This window comes from Simochromis diagramma, unplaced genomic scaffold, assembly GCF_900408965.1.
Source record: "Simochromis diagramma unplaced genomic scaffold, fSimDia1.1 OVJJ01000682.1, whole genome shotgun sequence".
NCBI classification, from domain to species: domain Eukaryota; kingdom Metazoa; phylum Chordata; class Actinopteri; order Cichliformes; family Cichlidae; genus Simochromis; species Simochromis diagramma.
The window spans coordinates 2,563,343-2,587,537 of NW_024387359.1; the positions used below are offsets into that span (position 1 = coordinate 2,563,343).

At 38.5% G+C, this 24,195-nt stretch overlaps 1 protein-coding gene across 3 annotated transcripts in view; it reads right to left on the reverse strand.

The window, feature by feature from the left end:
* adamts6 (ADAM metallopeptidase with thrombospondin type 1 motif, 6) overlaps positions 1–24,195 on the reverse strand; it is a 77,165-nt gene that overhangs the window by 13,475 nt on the left and 39,495 nt on the right. For all 3 annotated transcript variants that reach the window (XM_040007316.1, XM_040007315.1, XM_040007317.1), the window contains 6 exons: positions 22,667–22,769; positions 21,598–21,731; positions 11,367–11,490; positions 9,609–9,689; positions 2,563–2,726; positions 1,707–1,845 (listed from right to left, as the gene is read on the reverse strand). In XM_040007316.1, coding sequence (XP_039863250.1) covers positions 1,707–1,845; positions 2,563–2,726; positions 9,609–9,689; positions 11,367–11,490; positions 21,598–21,731; positions 22,667–22,769 — 745 coding nt within the window. The remainder of the gene's footprint in view (positions 1–1,706; positions 1,846–2,562; positions 2,727–9,608; positions 9,690–11,366; positions 11,491–21,597; positions 21,732–22,666; positions 22,770–24,195) is intronic.

Below are 24,195 nucleotides of genomic sequence, written 5' to 3' on the forward strand. Positions count from 1 at the left end.
GGAGATGGGATCATTTTCATTCTGTAGTAAATCCAGACATGTAAATTCGTGATTCTTTGCAGGATATGTTGGCAAATCACTTTTACAGAGCAGAGAGCTCTTTACCTTGGCTTCTGCCAGAAAGAGTGAGGGCTACCGTATCAGTGTCACACCTCCCACTGTGTGTGCGCGCATGCTGCATGTGTTTTGTGTGTGCGCGTGCATGCGTACCAACCAGGAAGGGGTCTGTTTGGACCCTCCTGGGACATATCCCACAGCAGACTTGTCTGGCAGATGTAATGAGATATGGATGCGTGTGTGTGTGTGTGTGTGTGTGTGTGTGTGTGTGTGTGTGTGTGTGTGTGTGTGTGTGTGTGTGTAGTATAGAAAATCCACACATCTGTGCTTGAAGTAAAATACAGTTTAGAGGAATAGTAGAAAAGTTTCACTTGAAAGGCTGTCAAAAGGTGGTTTTCACTGATTTTTTTTCACTGTGGTGATATATTGAACAATACTTTATGATTAGCTGAGCTAGCACTATTGAATAGGTGTATGATTAAATAACATTTTAATGATTTAAAGCTCTGCACGGTCAGACACACACAGTAGACACAAATTAGATCATTTGGATCAACAATGCAAAGGCATGTTTATGATGCTGGAAAGCCATGGGTACTTCCCCATCTAAGGAATAGTTTTCTGGTCTGGACTTGGAAATCCTTCCTCAGAAGAACCCACATGCTTATTCAGTCATGCTTTTACAAAATATTACAAACCCTTCCAGGCCACGCTTGACAACTGGGAAGAAACACTATTTATTGTTATATGAAACCCATGGCTTTTGGACTAAAAGGTTTGGTTTAGTCATTCTTAAGGCCATAGTCAACATTTCACTGTGGTTTCTGATTCTGAATGTTTGTAGGGCAGGCGACTGGGAAGAGCAGCTGCATCTCTACCCCATCACTGGTAAACCAGAAGCTATGCAGAGCAGCTCATTCACATAATTTGCGCTATATTCATTACTTTGGCTATATCATTTAAAATATACATACTGAATTTATTAGAGGGCTGAATCTCCAGGGTAATGATTCTGGAAAACCATTCTCAAATTATGATACTGGGTTTCTGCACAGCGTTCTTCAGCATTTGTGGAAATATTGGTTGGGGAAGATTTACAGAATAACACACAAGATATAAAGTCTTAAACATTTGAAAATGGTTAGAAATATTTAAAGAGAATGTAAACACCCACAGCATGTTATGGTATTTAACACCAAAAATGCTTGGAGTGCTAAAAAGGCAACTGACCATCATAGCTCAGTAGAATGTCAGACATTAATCTTTTCTCCAGAATTTAATAACACAGTCTCTTATATTACTTCACATGCTTTGTGCCAATGTATGCTTAATAGCATTTTACAAAATATAATAAATTAAAAGATGCATTTGGAACCATTACAGATGCAAAAATTTAACTATTTTCCACCATGCTGTGAGCATTAAAAGAGATGAGCTATGGTCTAATTTAATATAATAAAATGTACTTACGCTAAAGAAAAACACAAGTAAATAAGCATTTAATAGGTTAAACGGAGCACCCCGGAGCTCTTTGACACTAGTTTTACATTTGACAGGGGCCAAGCAGAGAACATAAAAAGCACAGGGTAGTTGCAATGGTACCAGCACAGACAAAAAGTCTGTCATCAAAGATTACAGGGTGGACTTGCCTCCAGCACAGGTAGCTGAGCATTCAGACCAGGGCAGGTGGTGCCAGGAGAAGCCCACCTCATTATCACCACTCCCTGTGCGCTGGATGGGGACGTTGAACTTGTAGTGTATTCCAAGGTTCTGCTCTTGAAGGAGGACCTGAAGGGGCATCAGCCAAAAAAATAAATAAAATAATTTGTGGAACCAGCTATAAGTGTTACTCACTGGTATCATGTGCTAGCAAACATCAATTCATATAGACAACAACAGATGATGAGCAGTGTAAGCATTAAACTCAAGTCACGTTTCTATTCATCTGCATATTCTTTTTTAAATAACCAAGTATCAACAGATCAGGCATCGTATTAGTCTAAGTCAGCCACAGGGTGAAGCTCAGACAGGAATCCCAGAACAATAGCTCGCCACCTTCTGCACATCCTCCTGGCCAATCTGATCTGAAATGTCCTATTTAAGTTGGTTCAGCAAACATATAGTTGTTGTTGTTGCCTCTACAAGCCACACCTCCACCTCAGTTCCTCCATTTCATGTCATTTATGTCATCTCTGCCTTAATCAGGCGCATGACCATTATCACTGATGACTTCCCTGTTTTTATGTGGACTTGCTGATATTCTCTGGAAGGGTGTAGGAGATTACTGTATAGCTCAGAAAAGAGCCTTAAAGTGGACTTGAGAGAACGAACTCTTATTTTTTTGATGTTCTATGAGGCTCATGGTGAAAAAACAGGTCATTGTAATGTTTGGTGTTCAAAAAGTGTTTTTGTCAAAGCATGTATTGTAACAGACTTTCAAAATAAAATGATGGTCATATAGATGATGTAAGAACTAGATTTGGAACAAATGAAATGTTATATTACCATGACAACCAGATTTTCAGTGGTAGCACCCAACGCTTCTAAAGACTCTGGTTCATCAGAGGGTCTCTTGTAGTGGAAGGCTGTCCCTGCAATCTCAAACTTCCTGGGCCAGTCAATGGTCCACGCTCCATTGATGTAATAATCATCCCCTTCAGATTTCAAAGCTAGGAATTCAGATGACAAGAAAAGTTTTCAGAATGCTGAAATCAAAAACAGACAGGAACAGTAGCTGGAGACAATCATTTGTTTTGATGTCACTGCCATTGTTTGTCTTCTTCATCATCCTCAACCGCACCCCAAAAAGTCACTGACAACTCGCTATTTGGACACACTCAGCAGAACCAGACTCATGCTGCCAAGAAAGACATTCACGTGCACCGACACGTATATGCATCTAATTTAGGAAGAGAAGAAAAGCACAGTTCAGGTGAAAGCTTGGACGGATCTCATGAATACCACTCTGTCTGGTTGTCAAAACAAAAGCTGGTCTCCAAGCACAACAGATCTGAAAATATCCACTTTCTCTGCATTGAAATGGGGCCAAATTGAGGAGAAACAATCCAACCGCTCACTCTTCTGACTCCTTGGCTCACGCTCTGCAGATCTCCCCCTCTGTAGCATTCACGCAGATTCGAAGAACAATAGTTTACTGCTCTTAATCATATCACAATCTCCTGCTCCAGAAATGCGCTTTCAACACATCTGGCACTGATTGTGGGCATTGTGACATTTGAACAGTGCAGTTTACGCAAGTCTTTATATTTATATTGTTTGACTAAAACTTAATAAAGATTTTTTTTAAATGCTAACTTTGCTGACCTAAATAGCAAGGACTCAGACAATGCTACAAAAGAAAAATATTATCATTATCATTGAGGTCACAGATCAACTGCATAACAAAGTAAATAATAGATCAAGTCTAACACAACAGCCAAAACTGCACTCTTTAAACTTTGATATATAGACATCATATCCCCCACAACCCCAGTGGACCAGGCAGCTGTCACCATGGCCCTGTAAATCTGGTCTCTGGTTCAAAGTATAACTTAAGCCCTCCATTAACAGCATCCCCTATAAATTCAGCACACAGTCAGATGTCTTTCTCGCTTTAATCAAAAAGTGGCTTAATTGAACAGTTTTTTTCTGATTGTTCTGTAAGGGGTGTGTGGTCTCAGACTGTTTTTGTCTTAACATTAGGCGACGGGACATTAAATGATGGGATCCTCCTTTTGTTTTTGACAAAGACACAAGGAAATTACTAGAAATGTGGTTGACACAGAACTGAACAGATAATAGGAAACAGGATGACATTGCAAAATGCCAAGTCATCACACTGCAGTGATTTATAAGGCTTAAAGTGATTGATTAAAAGTAAAACAAGATCAAGTTTCTACGCCCATACTAGGGAGGCTGTGAAACTATACTGGTGACTCTATATGGTCAGATTAGATGACTCTGAAGAAAGCCATGAGTCAATAAAATTCTCCTACATACAACAAGTTTTCTTTAGAGCTTTAACCTCTTCAGATTTCTGCACTTCTGCACACACCTTAGAAACAGGTGGAGCTGTGCCAGAAACCTGTAGTCTGTTTACACATACAGACAGGTCACGGAGCTACCCACAGGTTTTCTAAAATTTAATGATCTTGCATTAATTTGAAGAAATTAAATTAGATCATTTGAAAAACCTTACTGATGCTCTGAAGGTATGCCATGAAATGATGTTGGCTCCATGAAGAGGTGATTTTCTCCATGAAAATGAACAATGATTTGAAACAGATTAAAAATCTTCTATCAGGCTAGAGGAGTCTTTAAGGACTCATTAGAAGAGCTGCTAGGTATTTTTAAATTACCTCATAGGCTTGTTAAAACATGCCCGTTAATCAGCTTTTAGAGAAGCCAGGCGTTTTTTACTGTGACCCAAATGTTTGCACTGGTCAGCAACTTTTCAGAAGTTGTCTGTTAGAGAGATAAAATCTAATTTTTCTTACAATTTCTTAGTATATCCTGCCAGGCCAAGTCAAGATGTGTTAAGGTGGGATGTCAGTTTCATCAGCTATCCAGAATATTATGACTTATAGGTTTTCTCGTTTCAGCATTTGAGTATATATCAATTGATGTGTCCAAAACCAAACATCTTTGATTATTTAACAATGTAGGCTACCAACAGAAGAATGGCAAAGGGTACACCTAGAAAAATGTTTGCCCCCTTCCTGATTTATTAGTTTGTTGCATATCTGTCACCGTTGAATGATTCAGATCATCAAACAAATTTTAATATAACACAAAGATAACCCAAGCACATACAAAATGCAGTTATCAAATTATGATTTTATTTATTAAAGGGGAAAAAGCTGCCCAAACCCACTGTATGAAAGACTAATTGCCCCCTAAACTCAATAACTGAATAACTGGTATGCCACACACAAGAAATGAAATCAACCATTTGCCATTAGTAGCACTGAGTCTTTCACATTGCTGTGATATAGCCTTTCTGTTTTTAGCCCTTCAGAGGTAGACTTGCTGGTGTGTTTCAGATCATAGTCCTGTTGCATAACCCAAGTGTGTTTTAGCTTCAGGGCATAAACTGATAGCCGACATTCTCTTCCAGGATTTTCTGTGGAGAGTAGAATTCATTGTTCCATCAGTTCTATCAGAAAGTTTTCCAGGTTTTGAAGCAGCAAAGTGACCCCAGATCATCGCAATACCACCACTAACCTAGTAGCATGTTATGGAAAAAAGAGCCAACCAACGAGCTAACATCATTTCAGTCTCCACAGTTAGAACTGTTGCACTGAATATATTTCAGAAACATTATGGCTGTATACCAGCGGTAAGTGTGGTGATTTTGAATCAGTGCTAACATTAAAATGCTGACGCTAACATTCATGCTGTGATAGTGCTAGCAGTTAGTGATTTAGCAGGTAACTATAGGTTACCAGCATAGCTGGACTGGCCATCGTGCATACTGGGCATTTGCCCGGGCCGATGGTGATTTTTTGTTTTTATGGGCCGATGGTTTTTTTGGGTTTGTTTACATAACGGTATAAACAATGAAGGTGGTGGATTGGCCAGATGCTGGCAGATGTGTAAAAATAACTCAATTGCTTGGTGGTGGCTATGGCAGAGCTTCCACAGATTCAGTAACATGAGCAAGTGGTGGAGGCCAGCAGGTGGATGAGGGAAAGGGGAGGCAGGAGGAGGAGAGTCCCGAGGCGGCCACCGGCCGAGTATAAGGGGAGCTGAACTCCAGGTGAGAAGTTATGAATTGCAGTCTATCTGGATCAGATATAAACCAAGTTTAGATATAGTTTATTTTTGTTGTGCTGACTTTTTACAGTCAGTTACAATAACTCGCACTGTGTACTAGCTAGAATGACGGAGTTGCTGGGCGGGTGTTTTATTTTATTCATAAAGTTAGTTATTAGAGAACGGAATCGTCTCGTATTCAGAGAAAATATTACGCGTTTCGTATTGAGGTGAAAAGGAACGCGATTTGTCCGATACTTCAGCTAGAATAAAAAAAAGACAATGCTGGAGCTATTCTGGGTCTTTACGCTACACAGCTGCCTCTTCTTCTCTCATTCTCTCCACCTCCCTCTCCTGTTGCTTCTTCAATCATGAAACTGATCAGTGATCAGCTGATCGGCTTTTCTGACGGAAGTCCCGTCTCTCTTGCTTTTTTGTCGCCCACTTTGTGCCAGAAAGAGGAAACTAGCGGAGGTCGCGCTAAACAACAGCAGCACTTAAGCTTGATCAGCTGTTGTCAGAATTTATTTAATATTACTTTCAAGTATCAGCTGATGTTTGCTGGAGCCACAGCTGTAAAAGCTGCTGGTCATGATATCGGTTTGGATATGTGGTGAGAGGGAAACATGAAGATGAAACCAGGAGATGTCCTTACTGAATCATCAGAGCTGAACAGGTGATGGAGAAACAGCTTTACCTTTAGGTGACATGAATGAGTTGAAGGGAAGTTATGAACTGTTTCTGAGAGACAAATAACACCAGGATCCTTTTCTAAGTAGCTGACAGCTGGTAACTGTGCAGGGGCGGGTCTAGTAAAGTCTTGCCAGGGGGGGCAGGTAGGGCATTAACAGGGAAAGGGGGGCACAAAAAATACTTTTCTTTCTTATTCTCATTTAAAATGTCTCGCTTTTAATAAATAATTATCTGAATCTTACAACCAAAGTTTTCATTTGATGTAAACTGTATAGAAATCCATTATTGTACATAGTAATTTTTTTTCAGGGTCCCATCATAATTTCTTCAGAAGTAGCTAAGTACTGTATATGATGCCAGTATTTTCCCACATTTTCTAGATACTTTACCAGTACTGTGTGTAAAATGACATCAAAAAGTCAATTAAGTTTTATTCTTTCTCACCTGTCTTTCTGTCTCCTTTCACTTTTTAAAGGTTGCCATGTTAGAAAAAATATTTGCCCTGCCATTGATGTGGTAAATAAATAGTTTATGAAAATATCACTAAATCTGTCATTTATTATTTTTTAATATTCAGTAATGATCATGTCTCACCTCTAGTCTTCTCTGTCTTAATTTCAGGTTTCCACCATGCGTTGTAGATAGTTTAGGAGGTTAACTCGACAAAGCAGTCTTTGGGTTTCGGCTAAGTACTGATTAGAATACCAGAATAGGGAGGATGGTGTAGGTTTAAGTTTATTAGATTAATACATATACAGTGGCTTGCAAAAGTATTCGGCCCCCTTGAACTTTCCCACATTTTCTCACATTACAGCCACAAACATGAATCAATTTTATTGGAATTCCACGTGAAAGACCAACACAAAGTGGTGTACACGTGAGAAGTGGAACGAAAATCAGACATGATTCCAAACATTTTTTACAAATAAATAACTGCAAAGTGGGGTGTGCGTAATTATTCAGCCCCCTTTGGTCTGAGTGCAGTCAGTTGCCCATAGACATTACCTGATGAGTGCTAATGACTAAATAGAGTGCACCTGTGTGTAATCTAATGTCAGTACAAATACAGCTGCTCTGTGACGGCCTCAGAGGTTGTCTAAGAGAATATTGGGAGCAACAACACCATGAAGTCCAAAGAACACAACAGACAGGTCAGGGATAAAGTTATTGAGAAATTTAAAGCAGGCTTAGGCTACAAAAAGATTTCCCAAGCCTTGAACATCCCACGGAGCACTGTTCAAGCGATCATTCAGAAATGGAAGGAGTATGGCACAACTGTAAACCTACCAAGACAAGGCCGTCCACCTAAACTCACAGGCCGAACAAGGAGGGCGCTGATCAGAAATGCAGCCAAGAGGCCCATGGTGAGTCTGGACGAGCTGCAGAGATCTACAGCTCAGGTGGGGGAATCTGTCCATAGGACAACTATTAGTCGTGCACTGCACAAAGTTGGCCTTTATGGAAGAGTGGCAAGAAGAAAGCCATTGTTAACAGAAAACCACAAGAAGTTCCTGTTTACAGTTTGCCACAAGCCATGTGGGGGACACAGCAAACATGTGGAAGAAGGTGCTCTGGTCAGATGAGACCAAAATGGAACTTTTTGTCCAAAATGCAAAACGCTATGTGTGGTGGAAAACTAACACTGCACATCACTCTGAACACACCATCCCCACTGTCAAATATGGTGGTGGCAGCATCGTGCTCTGGGGGGGCTTCTCTCCAGCAGGGACAGGGAAGCTGGTCAGAGTTGATGGGAAGATGGATGGAGCCAAATACAGGGCAATCTTGGAAGAAAACCTCTTGGAGTCTGCAAAAGACTTGAGACTAGGGCAGAGGTTCACCTTCCAGCAGGACAACGACCCTAAACATAAAGCCAGGGCAACAATGGAATGATTTAAAACAAAACGTATCCATGTGTTAGAATGGCCCAGTCAAAGTCCAGATCTAAATCCAATCAAGAATCTGTGGCAAGATCTGAAAACTGCTGTTCACAAACGCTGTCCATCTAATCTGGCTGAGCTGGAGCTGTTTTGCAAAGAAGAATGGGCAAAGATTTCAGTCTCTACATGTGCAAAGCTGGTAGAGACAGACCCTAAAAGACTGGCAGCTGTAATTGCAGCAAAAGGTGGTTCTACAAAGTATTGACTCAGGGGGCTGAATAATTACGCACACCCCACTTTTCAGTTATTTATTTGTAAAAAAAAAAAAAATGTTTGGAATCATGTATGATTTTCGTTCCACTTCTCACGTGTACACCACTTTGTGTTGGTCTTTCACGTGGAATTCCAATAGAATTGATTCATGTTTGTGGCTGTAATGTGACAAAATGTGGGAAAGTTCAAGGGGGCCGAATACTTTTGCAAGCCACTGTATACCAACAAGACAGTGTACATCACTGTCACAACAGCGTTTGTTTTCATTGAAAGGCTTTATGGTTTTTCCTATAATACCTGGTGGGCCAGTCTCTAGTCAAAATGCCCGGGCCGATTTTTTTTGTCCCAGTCCAGCCCTGGTTACCAGTCTACTTATGATCATTAGCTAGACTATTTCAGAAGATTGTTGGAATCTACATCCCGTAAACCACCTTTCTCTTAATTTCAACAAAAGCAATCCAGATCCACACTTAAATTATACCTTTGCAAATGCAGGTAATAGTGTTTCCTTTTATCTCGTTGATAAAACAGATGAACAGTCACAGTTCTAGCTATCATGGAGAAATTAGTACATAAGGCAAAATCCAGCTGCTTGTCATTGCAGATACAAGGACAAACTAAAGTGGACAGCATGGGCAATTTTAAGAAATTTCACAGCAGTCAATTTAATCACTCTATATGCATTTTCCTCAAATGCCAATCTTTTGAAGGCATGAGGATTTTTAAATATATTTAAAAATATAGTTTCAGTTAAATATACTTAACTTAGAATCAGAAATGTCAGGCTTATGGTGCCTGCAAGAGAAGCCAATTGGTCATGAAATCAGTGGGCTATCCAGCATTTATTAGGACCAAAGTCTCAACACCTTACACTTCTATCACTGCAGGTAATAAAAATCTAATAAAATAATTCTATACATGTGTCTTTATCATTTCAAGGGTGTTACTTACCGATGTAGTTCTTTGACATAGTCACTTCTTTGATTTCTATGTGAACAGAACCTTTTGGGATTTGAACCACCTCCATGTAGCCTGGAAGACAAGAACTAATATCGTTAAGATAGTGTTCCTCCCACTGAAACAACCGAAGTTCTCATTCCTATCTGACATGTTTTACAACACAGAGAACACACAGAGTTACATATCATACAACGTAGGAGTACATCTATAGAATAAATTCCAAATCATCCAAAATGGACAAAGCAATCTTCCAGTAGTATGAAACACTCTCCTTTTTTTAACACTTACACACACATGCATGCACAGACACACACACACACACACACAGTATTTTTAGATGGTTTACTAGCCATACCATAGAAGGAGAAATATGTTTTCTCTGTCTCTTTTGCTCACTATAGACTACTTCAGACCACAACCAGCACCAAGTCCCTTTCTCTGCTAGTGACTCCTTCACTCCATTCCCTCATTCCTTCACTGATTAATGAGAAAAGTATTGCATTTAGATGTGTCATCATAATTTTAAGTGGCTCAAAACATTTGCCATGTTAAAAAACAATTTTAAAAAAAATCACATGTTGATGAAAGATTATTTTTGTTACGTGAAGGATGTTTTGGCATTTGGACAATCTCCACTGACTTTAAATTTGTCACAGGTGGTTAGACATTTCTGCATATTCTACATGTATAAACTGCATTTTGCCCCCTTTCAGTAACTTACTGTAAAATCAATAGAGCCAGAAGTGATCTGCTGGTTAAGGTAAAAGTTTGTAGCTACACAACCATCCAATGAATATTCCATATTCTTGTTTTGTTGGCTGATATGTTGAAACAATAGCTAACAATAGCTAATTTTGATTAAATATGACCAGATTTAATTAAATAAATAAAAATTAAACAACTTTAAGAGTAAAAGCTGAATTCTGTGGAACCTAGTTTTGTGGAACCTCGCTGTTTGTCCAAAATTGCTCCTTGACAAATAGTAATTGAGCCACCAAAACTGGCACACACGTACATTTATGATGACATAATGATCCCAGTTTTTTCTTGTGTATAACACCTTGTAAAAGAATGCTATCATTTTAATTTCACAACATCTAAAATACCACTTACCCATTTTTGATATCAACAAATTGTGATGTTTACAGTATCAATATTATAACACACCATTTGACTCATTAAGGTTTGAAGTTTATTGCTCTTAGAGACCTAGAGGTTCAACAAAAATAACTGTGTAAATGTATCTGAGGCTAATTAATTTTAAGCCATGTGACTTAGTCCAGCCTACAAACGCATCTTTTCAGTCATTGTATGCATTTTTGTCAAGAACATGTTATTGAAATAATTAATGCATATAAATATGCAACCATAATGAAAGTTAAATTATAAATTAATCATTTACTTTATGGGTGTATATTCGATTGAACTTAATCTTGCATACCACTTTTTCATCACACCTATTACACTTAATGGGGGTTGATAACGTCTGGCTAATGAGTCTAGCAGACAATGCACAGTTGGCATGGTCCTTTAATCGTACCAAGATACGACTGCATTTTGCTGTATAGAAACATACAGTGACTCCCATATTGTGTGTTTGCATGCAGTAACATCTGGCTGAACAGTCACATCAACCACCAATTTTTTTTTAATTTATTTTATTTTATATTTTTTTACTTTTCTCAGTGTCATTAATTTTAACAGCTTAAACAGACTAAAGAACACTTTCTGGAATCAGATATGTTTTACCTCCTCTGGGTAGAGACTTGTTAAAGAGTCCTTCTGTGGCCTCGCAGGTGCTGCCATCCCCTCCACACACACGGCATCTGTCTTCTTTGGCATCTGAGCCCAGTATGTTGTCACAGCCAACATGCTTTTGAAGTTGAACAAAGTTAGAGATTGAGAATCAGCATCGTTTTAAATGAAAACTAGAAAAATGGTTAAATGTTTGCTTTATTTTGTACTATTTTACATTTAAAAAAGTTTTTTCAAAGATCAACTGGTTACATTCCAGAAAACAGGCTTTATGTCTTTAAAAAAATAGCTATATTTCACAAAAGGTTGAACTATGTGCTAAACTATATCATGAAGGGAAATAATAGTTTATTGTGTCAGGTAATAATTAAATCATAGTTAGGTGCATCTACACTACACTAGTCCGGAGTCTGTTTATCCAGCTCTGTTCAAAGGTAACAAAATACACTAAACACTGTCCTTAAAGTTAATTTGATAAAGCTATACTGTTTATTTAAGCCCCAAAAAGTGGTGTAAAAATATTGTTTCGCAAGCATTATGTAAAGGTTAAACCAACCAGATTTAATGCGTTATTTACCAAACTACAAAGCACTACTGTGTGACTGTAGTAGGAATATTTTCATTAGTTATTACACATCCAGCGTTGTTTCTTTTTGTTTCCAGGCTTCATGCTTGGCTCAGCTAATTAGCCACCAGCTGTACAGTATCATTGTACAGTAACATCATAAGGGTAGCATCAAACGTCAGCATTTAACACTTAAGAAAAAAGGCAAACAAAGAAATGTCCCCAAATGTCAAATGATTGCTTAAAAGCCAATAAAACCTTCCCTTTAAAAGAAATAGTAAGACATGACTGACATGTTCACTGTGGGGGAGTTTTTTGGAAAGAATTTATTTGTTCCTGAAGGAAGTCCTCAGAATACAATGCTGTACTTTATTTATACAGTATTCACATAGGCCCATGCAAAGAGTAGTCCTTATTTTTAGGGAGCTTCAGTGGACACACAGTGCTTGTATACTGAGTATAAATCTTCATTCTTTACATTGAAAATCTGTCAAAATTCGTCAAAATACTTTTGACAAATCCAATTCTAAAAAATGTAAATCGATATTTAATGCAATGACTTACAAATCTTACAAACCTATATTTTTTTTCACATGAGAACATAAAAAATCATCAAATATTTAAACTGAGACATTCTACTAGTTCATAAAAAAATATTAGTTCATTTTAAATTTGATGGCAATAATACATCTCAAAGTTGGGAAGGGAGCAATGAAGGGAAGGGAAAAAAGTGGAACTAAAAGGAAACAGCTGGAGAAGCACTTTGTGACTAATGAGGTTAATTGGTAACTGGTCAGTAACATGAATACTTATAAAAAGAGCATCTTAGTCTTACTCAAAAGTAAAGATAGGCAGAGATTCCCCAATCTACAAAAAGTTATGTTGACAAATTGTGGAACAATTTAAGAATAATGCTCTTCAACATAAAATTGCTAAGACTAGCTAAATCATCAAAAGTCGCAGAGAATCTGCAGAAATCTCTGTGTGCAAGGGACAAGTCAGTACTGGACTGCTGCGATCTTTGGCCTTCAGGCAGCACTACATTACAAACCTGATTCTGATATGGAATTTAAATCCAGAAATCAATGTCTGTTAACATAGTTTGCACTGCCGTCTACAAACGCAGGTTAAAGCTCTATCATCCATATGTGAACATGAGCCAGAAGGGCTATTGTCTTCTCTGGGCCAAAGATAATTTAAAATGGACTGTTTATATTCATTTTACTCAGTGTCCCAATCCTAGTCAAGTTAGCATTAATAGCTGTAACTTTTTTTCTATCAGAGAGAAGCTTATTAAGCTACCAGATTCAGAGTCTGAAACTAGCCAGTCTAACAGATATAAAATGTGTTGGCTCCAAATAACTTTTTATATGGAGTCCTTATGGACCCCATTAATTTTTTTTTTATCTGTGCTCAATTTGCAGTGATTGCTTCATTGCTTGATTGGAAATGCCTTGGAGCTTCACAGAAGGACTGCTGGTGTTCAGTAGGTTTTGACTTAAGGTTTTCATTATGTCTTTTTTTTTTTACTATTATTTAAAGGCCTTTAAGGGCTACAGTGCCAGTAGTACTGTCTGTTGATGGTTAGTTCTAAAGCATTTCAGTATTATGCAAAGAACTGCAGGCTTACTGCTAATACTTTACATGAGAACATCAATTTTACATTTTACACTTACATTTACTTCCATAAAAATGTGAATGCAGCACTTAAACTTAGAGAACTGAGAGCACTGACAGCTTTATGAAAATTACTTTCATTTTTTTTACACACAAGGATAAAGCCATAAAGTGCAAACTGTCCACATCAGAAAGAATCCACTGGTGCTGGCAGAACATTTGCAAAGACAAAAAGACAAAGCTATTAGCGAAGAACTCTGAAGGGTGTTAGCTTAGTGATTTTGTGTTAGTGTGATAGCCTAAAGTTTACATTAGTAACTGTAATTATGTGTCAGTGCATCAGTTCACTCATATTGCGGATTAAAAAAAGAATGTCTACAGTAGATGAGCATTATCTGAAAGTCATGCCCTTAAGAAACAGGGAAAAAAAAATCTAACAAAGACATCACATCTTTGTTTATTTTTCCTCCAACAGCACCTGAGAGATACATCTGGCCGTTCAGCTGATCCATCTACTGTTTGTCAAAGCGTCACTGGAAATAGTGGCTCTCAATAAGCTATTGTTGAGGAAGTGAAACATTGTGAAAATGCTAAGGTATGCTAAATTACACAAGAACTGGTCTGAAAATCTGTGAAAGTGGGCCCTATGGAGTATTGAATCCAAATTTACATTTCTTCGATTCAAATCGATATTTACAGAGGAAGCCAGGAGAGACGTATAAATGTCTACAGCAAAGTTCAGGCTGTGTTGAAGAATAAAGGTGGTATTCCCCAAATACTCCTTGAACTGTACAAACTCTGTTTGTGCCTTACATACTGTATTTCCATTTATTTGCACATTTCAGTAAATCGCTGCAACTATCATGCAGTGGTGAATATTGTATATGTGTAGAAATGCTCTTAACTTGCACACATGCACAAGCAAGATTACTACTTGTTTGTGTGATGTTAGGGAATTAGAATCACTCTAAATTCGGCAGGCTTGCAGACATAGCACTTTCTGAGCACTCAAAGCACTTTTTTTTTCTCAAATCACCTTTTCCTAACACGCGTCATTCATCTATTCACACACAGCTTTAATCAATGCCTATCAATTCCTGAGGCAGAGCTGCCCATCATCTGCCATCTACAGGGAGTGCAGAATTATTAGGCAAATGAGTATTTTGTCCACATCATCCTCTTCATGCATGTTGTCTTACTCCAAGGTGTATAGGCTCGAAAGCCTACTACCAATTAAGCATATTAGGTGATGTGCATCTCTGTAATGAGAAGGGGTGTGGTCTAATGACATCAACACCCTATATCAGGTGTGCATAATTATTAGGCAACGTCCTTTCCTTTGGCAAAATGGGTCAAAAGAAGGACTTGACAGGCTCAGAAAAGTCAAAAATAGTGAGATATCTTGCAGAGGGATGCAGCAGTCTCAAAATTGCAAAGCTTCTGAAGCGTGATCATCGAACAATCAAGCGTTTCATTCAAAATAGTCAACAGGGTCGCAAGAAGCGTGTGGAAAAACCAAGGCGCAAAATAACTGCCCATGAACTGAGAAAAGTCAAGCGTGCAGCTGCCAAGATGCCACTTGCCACCAGTTTGGCCATATTTCAGAGCTGCAACATCACTGGAGTGCCCAAAAGCACAAGGTGTGCAATACTCAGAGACATGGCCAAGGTAAGAAAGGCTGAAAGACGACCACCACTGAACAAGACACACAAGCTGAAACGTCAAGACTGGGCCAAGAAATATCTCAAGACTGATTTTTCCAAGGTTTTATGGACTGATGAAATGAGAGTGAGTCTTGATGGGCCAGATGGATGGGCCCGTGGCTGGATTGGTAAAGGGCAGAGAGCTCCAGTCCGACTCAGACGCCAGCAAGGTGGAGGTGGAGTACTGGTTTGGGCTGGTATCATCAAAGATGAGCTTGTGGGGCCTTTTCGGGTTGAGGATGGAGTCAAGCTCAACTCCCAGTCCTACTGCCAGTTTCTGGAAGACACCTTCTTCAAGCAGTGGTACAGGAAGAAGTCTGCATCCTTCAAGAAAAACATGATTTTCATGCAGGACAATGCTCCATCACACGCGTCCAAGTACTCCACAGCGTGGCTGGCAAGAAAGGCTATAAAAGAAGAAAAACTAATGACATGGCCTCCTTGTTCACCTGATCTGAACCCCATTGACAACCTGTGGTCCATCATGAAATGTGAGATTTACAAGGAGGGAAAACAGTACACCTCTCTGAACAGTGTCTGGGAGGCTGTGGTTGCTGCTGCACGCAATGTTGATGGTGAACAGATCAAAACACTGACAGAATCCATAGATGGCAGGCTTTTGAGTGTCCTTGCAAAGAAAGGTGGCTATATTGGTCGCTGATTTGTTTTTGTTTTGTTTCTGAATGTCAGAAATGTATATTTGTGAATGTGGAGATGTTATATTGGTGTCACTGGTAAAAATAAATAATTGAAATGGGTATATATTTGTTTTTTGCTAAGTTGCCTAATAATTATGCACAGTAATAGTCACCTGCACACACAGATATCCCCCTAAAATAGCTAAAACTAAAAACAAACTAAAAACTACTTCCAAAAACATTCAGCTTTGATATTAATGAGTTTTTTGGGTTCATTGAGAACATGGTTGTTGTTCAATAATAAAATTATTCCTCAAAAATACAACTTGCCTAATAATTCTGCACTCCCTGTATAGTATGTCACGCCTTGATTACTCTATATATGAAAATACATTGATCTTGAGATAAGCTGTTCTAAGAGCGAATCCTACTCCAAAAAAAAAAAAAAAAAAAAAAAAAAAAAAGGAGAGTTTATGACTGAAACTAAAGAAACTAAAATAATTAAGCTTCTGAGGAGGAAGCCAGAGAAGGCGTAGCTTTCCAAAGTGTTTCCTCAGGAGAGTCGACAGTTACAAAAAAAAAAAAAAAAAAAAAAAAAAAAAAAAAAAAAGAGCTCAGGCTACAATAACTAAGACAGTCAATGTTGTGTCCCATGAGACACAGACAACTAAAGAGGGAAAATTTTTGACATTCAAGTTGATTTGGAAAAAAGGAAGGAGGAAAAGAGGAAAGCGGGTGGAGGAACACCTGATCTGCCAGCTTGAGATGAGAAACTCACTGCAATTACTGAAATAACATCCACAGATGAGTTATTGGACATTTATGTTGATTAAAAAGAGGGTAAAATATCAGCTGACCAGGGTTTGAGAGCAGCAGTGACACAAAACCTGATGACTACAGACGGATTTCGTTGTCATTGATCCTTACAGTTGTCCTGTGGGTTTCCTAGGTTCTTTTTTTACTCTGTCACAATCTCCAGTGTTATTCGTAATCGTTCCTCCTCCCTTTCTCTCTCTCTCCCACCACATGTGCACAGCATAGCAGTTTTGAGTGTTTCTGAGATCTTTCCAGGCAGACAGTGTTCCAGAGATTTATCACAGTGTGACAGTAAACCCACAGAGAGCCAGCCCCTGAAATAAAACGACAAGCCGGATTCAGAAAACCCACAATACTCCTTCAGCGAGGAATATTCCACCTCTTCTGAGTTTTCTTGCTATTAAAGCACACATCATGTTGTGTTTTTAATATTAGACTCGCAGTAATGTTGTGGGCAAAGACGCTGCGCTTTTATGCCAAACAGGGATCCAGTTGTATCGGTCAGGTGGAAGTCAAAACAAATACTTTAAAGTGAGCAACCAAAAAGTTATTTCAGCTGCATCTCAGAAAATACACACTCACTACACAAAATGATTTACAGTCAGGAAAACAAAGACAGCATCAACTGCCAACCCAAATAACATTTTATTGAAAGATAAAATGTTATTTTATCTTTCAACATTTTATTGAAAGATAAAATGTTATTTTTCCTTGTTATTAAATCAGCCTTTTCAAATATATATATATATATATATATATATATATATATATATATATATAATCATTATTCAATCAAAAAAACAATGATTTTTTTTGTTTTATTTACCACAAAACAATTCTGGTGGAGGCTGCAGAGTACTGATAAGAAGCAAAAAGAGCTATTCAGCAGTCATTCGATCACAATCAGCCACAGTCAAAGACCGGATTGTTCTTCACTGGAGAATGGTGCGGTTTCGGCTCTTTTGTTTACGCAGTCAGTATCTCACTAGCGGAGTTGTTATAGATAAAAACTGGCTCACATGCTGAGCAAACTCTTACTAAGCTAAGAGATAAAATGTCATTTTAACAGGAACTTGATAAAATGTCAGGGTTAAACACCCACAAAGGACGGTGCTATAGCACAGTGTTTTATTTTATGTTATTATTGCAAATCAGCATCAGCATTAGCGTGAAACAAACATTTCTTTTTCTGGTAATTTACCTGATTTGCCTTCATCGAGCAGAAGTCGTCTCATATTTATGTATGACTACAAATATTAGAATTGCAATGAAAAGCTCTGAATGTAAAATCAAATTGAAAGGTAAAAGCTCATTCTTGACTAGAACATGAAGTAATGGTAATGTTTAGAGTCAGTCTTTCTAGATTTAAACATCACTGGGTCTCAAACTCTTTCTACAGTTCAATAAAACTTGAGTTTTATTTTTATAGCTCTTGCCATAATTCCATTAAACGTACATCCAAAAAGTCTTGAAACACAAGCCAGAAGCTTTCCGCAACAATTAAAGAAATGTACAGTTTAGCCAGATTAGCTATGAGGCACAGTGAAAACATTCTGAGTTTGTGCCCCCTTCGAGGTCAACTACTTGTGCAGCCAAAACCCCCCTCAAGTCCTCCTTCTACATTTACACTCACTTGAAATCCTCCCTGACAACTTATTAGTTCATATCTGCTGCTTTACCATGGACCTCAAAGCTTGCCAAACTGCAACCTTTAAAGGGGATATATTAAAAACATTTCCATCTCCTTATTTTGATTCTTTGATGCTACTAGAGTAACTCCTCATGATTCACAGTACATAATAATCCTTATTTATCTAATAGGCGTAGGCGCAGTCTCATCATTTCATCCTTAATGGCAAATGGACTGGTTTTCTATAGCACTTTTCTACTCTATTTGAGCACTCACTTTACATAACACACACTTTACATAACATGTCTCATTAACATGAATGCATCAGGAGCTACTCAGAGTTGTACCCTCAGGTACAAATGCTACAGCTAAGCTACCGGTATTACATCCAGTCATGAATGCACAGATTGCTGAGTATTTTCAGCGTGGCTTCAAAAATGATGAAATCCTTGTGTTATTAGCCGAATCACATGGCGTTACTATCAGCAAACGTACTCGCGAAAGCGCCCATTTGATGCGATCCGGTTTTGAGTGTGCACTACTCTGCGCCATATGCTTCCGGGTAACAAGAAAGTGACCTCATTCACGTAGATTACTGATTGGCAGAGTAGGGCTGTTCGATATAACGATATATATCGGATGACGATATAAAAACGTCTAACGTTTCATTTTACGCTATCGTTTGTTTCGTGGTGACGCAAAATAAACTGTTTACGGCAATATTTTTTCGTCGTTTTGATGGTCACTGTAGTGGCTATATTAATTTCTTAAAGTTCTCTCTTTCTCTTATATTTTATATAACCACACTACAGACGGACAAGCGCCTGTTTTTATGCGTTGTCGTTAGCAACAATGACAGTAAAACCATCGCATGTCCGCTTGTTTATTTTCTACATAAACCTTTCACAATAAAGCTCAAGATCCTGTTGAGACTTTACAAAATACTCTGCATACTCTTTCACATGATTCAGAGTATTTACAGATGAGAAGCAAAAAAGAGCCGTCAGGTGCTAAAAAATAAACCTTAGACTCAAACGTTAGAACAGGCTTTTCCCCGCAGCACGCCGTGTAATAAATACTCACAACTCATGTCTAAAAATGTATAGTTTCATGCATCGGTTAAAACACTCGACTCCAGGTACACGACGCTCAGCTGGAAACACTTCACGCAAGTCGAGCTGCCCGAGATTCACAGAATTTACAGAAAATGCAAAATTTTTGTGATTTATATCGTTATCGGACGATAGATGTCTTATATCGGGATATGAGATTTTGGTCATATCGCACAGCCCTATCCCTATGGCAGAGCTAACTCGAAATTTCAAGTAACTCAAAATTTCAAGTTATGTTTCTCCAAATTTCGAGTTAATAATCAGAAAGTGAGGACAGTGAGCTATTATGGAGCGACTGTGAAGTAGAGGAGTGGATCGCTGAATAAGGTTTGAGGGACACTTAGGAGCTCAGGGGTCAGTTGGTAAAGTAATTGTGTGTGTGTGTGTGTGTGTGTGTGTATTACTTATTGTTGTGGGGACACAAATTTGTTTACACACTCACATTGAGAGGTCTCGCCAACTTTATGGGGACAAATTGCAAGCTAAATCATTAAATTTTAGGGTGAAGGCTTGAGTCAGGGTTAGGGTAAGGTTAGGTTTAGGATAAGGTCAGGGTTACGGTTAGGTTCAGGCAGGGACTTGTGATGGGTAGGGTCAGGATAAGTCTCCAGGAAATGAATGTTAGTTAATGTAATGTCCCCAACAGTGATGGAAACACAACGCACGCACACGCGCGCGCGTGTGTGTGTGTGTACGGGGTTAGGGTCAACTGTTGGATGTATTTTGGTGTTTTATTGTTCTGTGAAATGTTTACATTGTTTATTTTGTTGTTTATTTATTTTTTCATCCTTGTTGTACTAATAAAACTTATTATAGAATAACTTTGTGTTTGACTACCCTTGTCGCACAGTGTTGCCTTGAAGCAACAAACCAATATCTGTTTGGGGGGTGCAGGGTTTCAAATTTTATGATTGATATATTATTAGGGACCCCAAAGCTCCCCCAAAATAGGGAGAAATATTTTTTTCCCCAAAAATTAAAAAGTCATGCAGTAGAGGGCTAAATAATTCTTTTTTTTATTCCCCTCCCTTTAAGGCACATATTTGAAACTTAATGCCGGCCAAATATGGGCTTTTGCATATTTTAATCAGGCTTGTGTATCACTTTACGTTCTCAATAAATTTCAGCCCGCCCAGTTGTACTGTGGTCTGCACAGAAACATGCATTCTGAGTAAATGCAAAACTAAACAGACACGGACTTCTACAGTAACTGCATGCTGACAAGCTAGCTAATTACAGAAGAAATAGTAAAGTGAATGCTGTAAGGCTGATCACTTTTACCAAGCTGGGAAACTGATTAGCCTAAGGCTTTACTGCATGTAAATGCAAACCTGTTAACCATTTGTTACGAGAAAATTCCTACTTTAAGAAAACAGAGGCTTCAGAATGTCACTGAATTACAAAACGGTGTGCAACTACAGCATGCTTGCTGCTAACAACTTGGTTTTACTAATTAATCGTTAAGTCAGTGGTCTACAGAATATCAACAAATAAAAAAATATATATATTTTCATAATCACATAAGACAAAAAAAGTAATAACTTCTAATTAACTAGATAATAAACTTAGTGCTTAACGTTTTTCCTCAAAAATTACTTACTCAAAAAACTATTAAGAGAACAGTTGTTTGATTATGTAGTTAACTGAAAAACACAATAGACACAATAAGTCCAATAATTACAAGGCATGCTGGAGCGGTGGTTAGAGCTGTCACCTCACAGCAAGAAGGCTTTTTTACCCTGCATTGTTGATTCCTCATAGCTTCCTCATAGTTACGTCAATATTTCCTCAAACTAGCCACATGAAATTTCCTGGACTGAAAACAACTTTTAAGCTCTATTTTTTTATGTTTAAATAAACTCATAAGCCAAAGCCACAATCTTAGTTTTTGTCATGTGCAAAGAAAAAACAAACAAACAAACAGCTGATTGTAAGGCAGTCAAGTTGGAGGCACTGGTTGATTTTTCATGCATGACCCTCACTGATGCGGTTAGGTAAATATAAAGATATTTAATATTTAATACATCCAGTGCCAGGAGCAACAACAGTTTGTTGTAACAACTGCATATCCTTCAATAATGAGAATCAAAAATACATTTGTAAAACACAAGAAGTGTTTGAAGATGTGGTTTTGGCTCCCTTACCTTACACTCTCCATTGATGCAAATGTCCAGCGAGTCAGCCTGACATTGGGTGCCATCTATGACAGCAGGAGACCGCTCAGTGTAGAAGTTATAGCCTTCTGCCAAGCAGTTCAGCGCACAGGGCTTCACACCACCTGGGTTACACAGCATGGACGAAAACCGAGCACGTCATTACATCATTACCTAAAGTTCAGTTTCACACAGGGAACAGACAGCGTGACCTGGCCCCTGACAGAACCCTAACAACACAGAGACCAGCAAATACCGATGCTATTCCAGGACTTGCAGCCAGCTCTGGGATCTTCTCTTAACTTGTTGACAGTAATAATCATGAGGGGGGGGAATTCAGCGGTGCTCAGATCTAAAAAAAAACCCAAAACTTGACGTCACTGTAACATTGACAACAACAGAGACAGCGCTGCTTGCCAAAAACAATTACACTGACATCCACGTGTAGGTTATCTCCTGTTTTTACATGACGCCTCAGCCCACGGAGCGCTATAAGAGAGGAGGTGATGGATTTGACAAAACAGACTTAAGCTCTCACATCTCTGAGAGAAAACAAAAGCTGTGTTTACATGCTTCAAACTTTATCACTTTTCTCTGAGATATTTGTGGTCTTAGTTAAGTGAATATTTTCCTTGATCTGCAGACTTCAAGGAGAGACACTCCTGCCAGTACCTATGACAATACAACAGTCCTTCCACTGGTATTGGCTCAATAAAAAACTGTTGATCCAGGGAGGGGAAAAAAGCCCGAGATGGGTCCAGAAAACAGACTAGCCTGCAAACTGTCATTTGAGACACAAAAGGGATGATAGGGAGGCTTTACAGCTCAGCTCTTAGAGAGTTTTGACAGAACAACAGCTTCAACTCTTAGCAAGTTCAAACTGAGAGTAAGTAATTATTAATTATTTAATAAGAATTCAATGGGAGTGAATTTAACTCTGATCAAACTTCATCCAGACACTATTGCCTATATAGTAATTAATCGTTCATGTTATACAGTAATACTTTGAAACCATGGATGTATTATACAAACAACTGATCACAACTAGTCCTGAACTCACCCCCAGTGTAAGGCTTCCAGTTGTAGTACTTCCCGCGGAAAGGGGAGTTGTCAAAATCAGCGCACTGCTTCTCTCGGAAATCACGAGATCCTGCAGGGCAGGCCTGCAAACAACAGTGAAACTGAATGTGAATACAAAGGACCAAGATTATCGAATGTCTTATCCCAGTTCACATTAGACTGGTGCCAATGTCCTTTGGAATTAAGGTCAGTAAGAGTGATCTCCAGCAGTTTGTCAATATAATAACTGTGTGATCTGCCATGTAATCGGTTCATGTCATTTTATCATTTAACCAGCACCATTTGCACTGCATTGAAATTCGTCTGGGAGTGACTACACAGGTTAGTACCAACAAGCCCACAGGTCTGGTACTCTCCACCTCAACAAATTCGAATTCCTAAACTGAACCTCTGATAACAGCTAACACTTTAGCCCTCCAACCTCCTTTGACTTCTGAAAAGCCAAATTGCTAAAATCAAGCTTTAAAACAGGACTTGATAAACCAATCACATCAAGAGGGGTACATTCATCTTTTACAGAGTCTATGTGTAGGTTTGCGTGCTGTTGCCTTTTGAGTAAATTAATTATCTGCTCATTTTATTTTCTAAGATCCCTACTTTATTAACAATGTCACATTTTATTTTTTTACAGACTAAAGAAGATGTGTTTCTTGGCATTTCTGTCTGAGAACATTGTGTTCTGTGTTCAGATGAATTGTTTATGTGTGGATTTATGATGAATAATGAAACATTTCTTTGGCTAGCTAATTAGAAACATAAACCGAGCCAGAGGAGGTGAAACAGCCCAGTATAGAATGCAAGCTGAGGCAGACTGAGTTCTGGCTCTGATTCTGGGATGGCACTCCACTGTGTGGATAATGCGCCAATAAGAGGAGGTAAAAAGTGGAAAGAAACACTTTGCTGGTGTGAAAAGGTCCTTAGGAACCGCAAAACACTCTCCCTCGGTACAAATAAAGGCTCTCGGGTCAAAGCTGTATTTCACATGCTCAAAGTGTTCCATGCTGGAGTGGGCCATAGGGAGGATAGGCCACTTTCATTACCATTCAAGTGTTTTGCCAATTTAGCCGCTTTAAACTTGCACATCAAACATGCAGATCCAGTCAGAGGAGACAGAATAATATTATTGCAAGTGTGTGTTGAAATGAAAACACAGTACCAAATGAGATTTACATGTGCTAACGTCTGTTGGAACAAAAGAAAAGCTCACTTTAATAATGTTGGGTTTTCATCAATGTTTAACTTGTTGATTATCAACTGATTAAAATAATAATAGAACAGAAGGCACAAAAAGGGAGAAAAGTCCTATCATTTAAGCAACTGGAGTCCAGTTGCTTAAATGCTTGACACTTTCCCTTCATTAGCTTGACTTTAAAAATTAAAGTTCTTGAAAAGGTATCGTCTGTGCCTCTTGAGGAGCTTAATATAAAACAAAATGTGGTATTTGTAGTGGGCTTTATAAACAAATCAAATTAAATGTCAGTGCTCTACCAGTGCTTGACCAAAAATGAG